The following is a 3,337-nucleotide window of genomic DNA, read 5'->3' as shown; positions in this document are numbered from 1 at the left end:
TTTTTTTTTTTTTTTTTTTTTTTTTTTTTGATACAGTGTCTCCCCATATCCCCAGCTGGCCTGGAACTCACTATGTAGATAGGCTGGCCTGGAACTTGCAGAGATTGGCCTGCCTCTGCCTCTCCAATGCTAGGATTAAAGGCGTATGCCACCACCCCCAGTGTTACTTTTTTATTTTGAGACAGGGTTTCAGACAGACCTTGAATTCACTATGAGGCCAAGCAGGCCTTAAACTTACAATCCCCCTGCCTCTTTGTGTGTGTGTGTGGGGGGTGTCTGTGTCTGTGTGTCTGTGTGTGTATAGAAGCTTGCACAGAGGCAGGGAGGAGTCTCTCACCTGCTGTTTCCTGTAGAAGCCTCTGAGGTCACAATTGGGCATGTAGAGCCCGTGTGCCCCTCGGAAGACCTCAGTCTGCAGGTGCTGCAGCACTGAATCCAGGTGTCTGCGGCAGGGGCCCTGGAGGGAGACAGCAGGGGATAAGTGATGGGGGCTGAGAACCCCAAGAGTTTGTTCTTGAGACTAGCAAGTGGGACTTCCTCAAGTCTATGGAGCAGTCTCCAGTGGGAATCTCCAGGAATCCCCAGCCCCCCTTCTCCCTACCAGTCCCACCACACACCATCTCGATGTCTTGAGCAACCCCTGGATTGGGCCGGGTAGGGGTTGTGGAGACTCCTGGATTCCTCTGTCGGTCTCTGTGGCTTGTGTCACGTGGCTGGGAAGCACCTCTGTGGGGTTTACTGTCCTTTGGAGTTTCCTCTATGGACACAGGAGGAATGAGAAGTAGAAATCAGCCAGAGCTAAAGACCAGCATCATGTGGTGAGCTTTGGCCCACCTCTACTGGCTGAAGTGAGAGCAACAAAGAGCTTTATGGATTAGAAGCAGCCAGTCCCCACCTCCCAGCCTTATGTTGGCTGCAGTTTCTTTCTCAAAGAAATAGTTATACTTCCAAGGACGATGGTGCATGTCTATAATCCCAAGACTTGGGAGGCTGAGGCAAGAAGGCTGTTACAAGCTTGAAACCAGCTTGGTCTACCCAGCAGGTTCCAAGCCAGTCGGAACTATATAGCGAGACTCTGTCAAAACAAACAAACAAAACAACCTCCCACACCCCAAATCTTTTACTTTTCCTGATAATATTTCACCGGGTAATTTTAAGCCTTATAAGGGAGAGAATTTTAAAAAGCAAAAACTGGGACTGGAGAGATGGCTCAGTGGTCAAGAACACTGGTTGTTCTTGCAGAAGACCTGGGTTCGAATCCCAGCACCCACATGGCAGCTAACAACCGTCCGTAACTCCAGTCCCAAGGGATCCGACAGCCTCTTCTGACCTCCTCTGGCATTGCACGACACGGGTGCACTTACTTACATGCACGCAATACACACACACACATTTGAAAAAAAAAAAAAAACAACCTTTAAAAACTGAGAACAAATGCAAAGCATTATTGGTTATTTCCAGGCTTTGGACCTGTCTGTCCATCGGATGCCAGAAGGGGGCACACCAGGGAAGGGAAATGGTCAGAAGAGCAAAGGATAGTAGGAGGGGTCAATAGGGACCCAATGGAATGTGTGCCCTTGTTGTGACCCCTGCAGTGACTCAGCCCACCCCTCCCAGGCCTGAGATGTGGTTACTTTGGGGGCATTGCATGAGAACATCTTTCTTCTCATCCCAGCTCAACCACAGTGGTCCCAGGAGCATCTGGATTCAACCCTCAACCAGGGATGTGCTGATGTAGGCTGCAAAGGGGCAGAGAATGAGGCTTTCCAACCTGCAGGTTGCACCTGGCTCTGGAGAGTTTCTGGGGTACCTAGGGAGAGCTCAGGGCTAGGAAGGGATGATGAAGTAAGTCAGAGCTAGGAATGGGCTGGGATGGCTGCAACATGCGAAGAGACTAGCTCCCATATGCCTCTGCAAAACTTTTATCCTTCCTCTGGGCACTACATCCTCCTCAGACCTTTTCCCTCAATCCCAGAGGGACTTTGACACCAAGCCATGTTTCAAACCGCCTTCTCCAGCCCACCCCTAGAAGCCCAGGCTCCTCTGACACCTGGTGCTGAGACTCTAAGTTTCTCTCTTTCTCTCTCTCTCTCTCTCTCTCTCTCTCTCTCTCTCTCTCTCTCTCTCTCTCCTCTTGGTTTTTTGAGACAGGGTCTTGTGTAGCTCAGGCTGGCCTGAGCAGCCAAGGATGATACTGAACTTCTGATCTTCCTTCTTCCCCCTCCTAAGTGCTAGAATTACAGGCCTGTGCCACCATGCCAGGTGATCAAACTTCATCTATCAACCCTTTCTAATCAGGAACTCAAAAACCTCTGTGGTGGGGGCAGTTTGCATTTCCTACCACCTTCCATCTTCCAGTTGCCTGCCCCCCATCTTTTGGGTGTTGACTCACTCCTGTCCCACCCACCCAATGACTCAGTCTCCTGTGCTCATCTCTGGGGTAGAGTGGGGTAGGGAGAACCTTGGGTTTCCAACAGGTTTAAACTATAAGCCTCTTTTCCCATCTCCTTAAAACTCTTTTACATATGCCTTTTTTTAATGGGGGCGGGGGGAGTCCAGATTTATCCCTGCCTTCTTCTCCGTTCCCCCTACCATGCCCTTCCGTCTAGCTGCGCTGGCCACTTCACTCCAAGAACGTTCCGTTCCAGGTTGAGGAGTAAGAACCATCAATGGGCAGGCCTTGCAGGCTTGCAGAGTCTGCCCACCCACATCCCTCCTGCTATCTGCAGAGAGACGTGTATCTCAGGTGGGCCGGGCGGGGGCGGAACGCGGACTCACCCGGCGGCCCGCGGGCGCGGTGACAGCGGCCCTGGCCCAGGAGCAGCGCTCGCAGAGGTGTCTCTTCATTTTCACGCGGTTGGCACTGCAGTCCTGGGGCGCACTTAGGGATGTAGACCCCGCATGGTTGCCCCTCCTTCCTGAGACAGTCCCCGGCTTCTGCACAGCTCCCTGCGGGCGAAGCCCCATCTGATGCCTCTTGCACGCAGCCGGCGGGACAAGCAGTCTGCACTCCCGGCCCGCAACCGGGGCATCGCGCTGAGGCGCCTCCTGAGCAGGCGGTGGGCAACAGAATGAGCAGCAGCAGCAGCAGTGGTGGCGGCAGCCTGTCCAGGGTCATGGTCAAGGTTTCTGCCCGCTACACTTCTTCCAGAGCAGTCCTAACGCAGCTGCTGCTGACCGCAGCTCCTCTGCTTTAAGTAGCCACTGGTCAGGGCTTTAAAAACCAGGTGAAGGGGAGGGGGGAGAAGGCAGAGGCATTCCCTAAGCTGGGTGGACTGGAGGGCCACCCACCTGGGTCCTCCCCGCTTTCTCTCCCTCCTTCTTCCTACTTGCTGTT

The 3,337-nt window shown here is 53.2% G+C and overlaps 1 protein-coding gene across 1 annotated transcript in view; it reads right to left on the bottom strand.

Moving 5' to 3' along the window:
* Window positions 1–3,337, bottom strand: part of Igfbp6 (insulin like growth factor binding protein 6) — a 4,161-nt gene extending 824 nt beyond the window's left edge. The window contains exons 1-3 of the mRNA XM_008838447.3: window positions 2,779–3,337; window positions 618–757; window positions 338–457 (exon numbers count right to left, since the gene is read on the bottom strand). Coding sequence (XP_008836669.1) covers window positions 338–457; window positions 618–757; window positions 2,779–3,118 — 600 coding nt within the window. The 5' untranslated portion in view covers window positions 3,119–3,337. The remainder of the gene's footprint in view (window positions 1–337; window positions 458–617; window positions 758–2,778) is intronic.

The sequence above is a fragment of the Nannospalax galili genome, unplaced genomic scaffold (genome assembly GCF_000622305.1).
Source record: "Nannospalax galili isolate Female #2095 unplaced genomic scaffold, S.galili_v1.0 scaffold251, whole genome shotgun sequence".
Classification (NCBI taxonomy): Eukaryota; Metazoa; Chordata; class Mammalia; order Rodentia; family Spalacidae; genus Nannospalax; species Nannospalax galili.
Note: the sequence above shows the minus strand (reverse complement) of the source record. Positions and strands in the feature narration are given on the sequence as shown.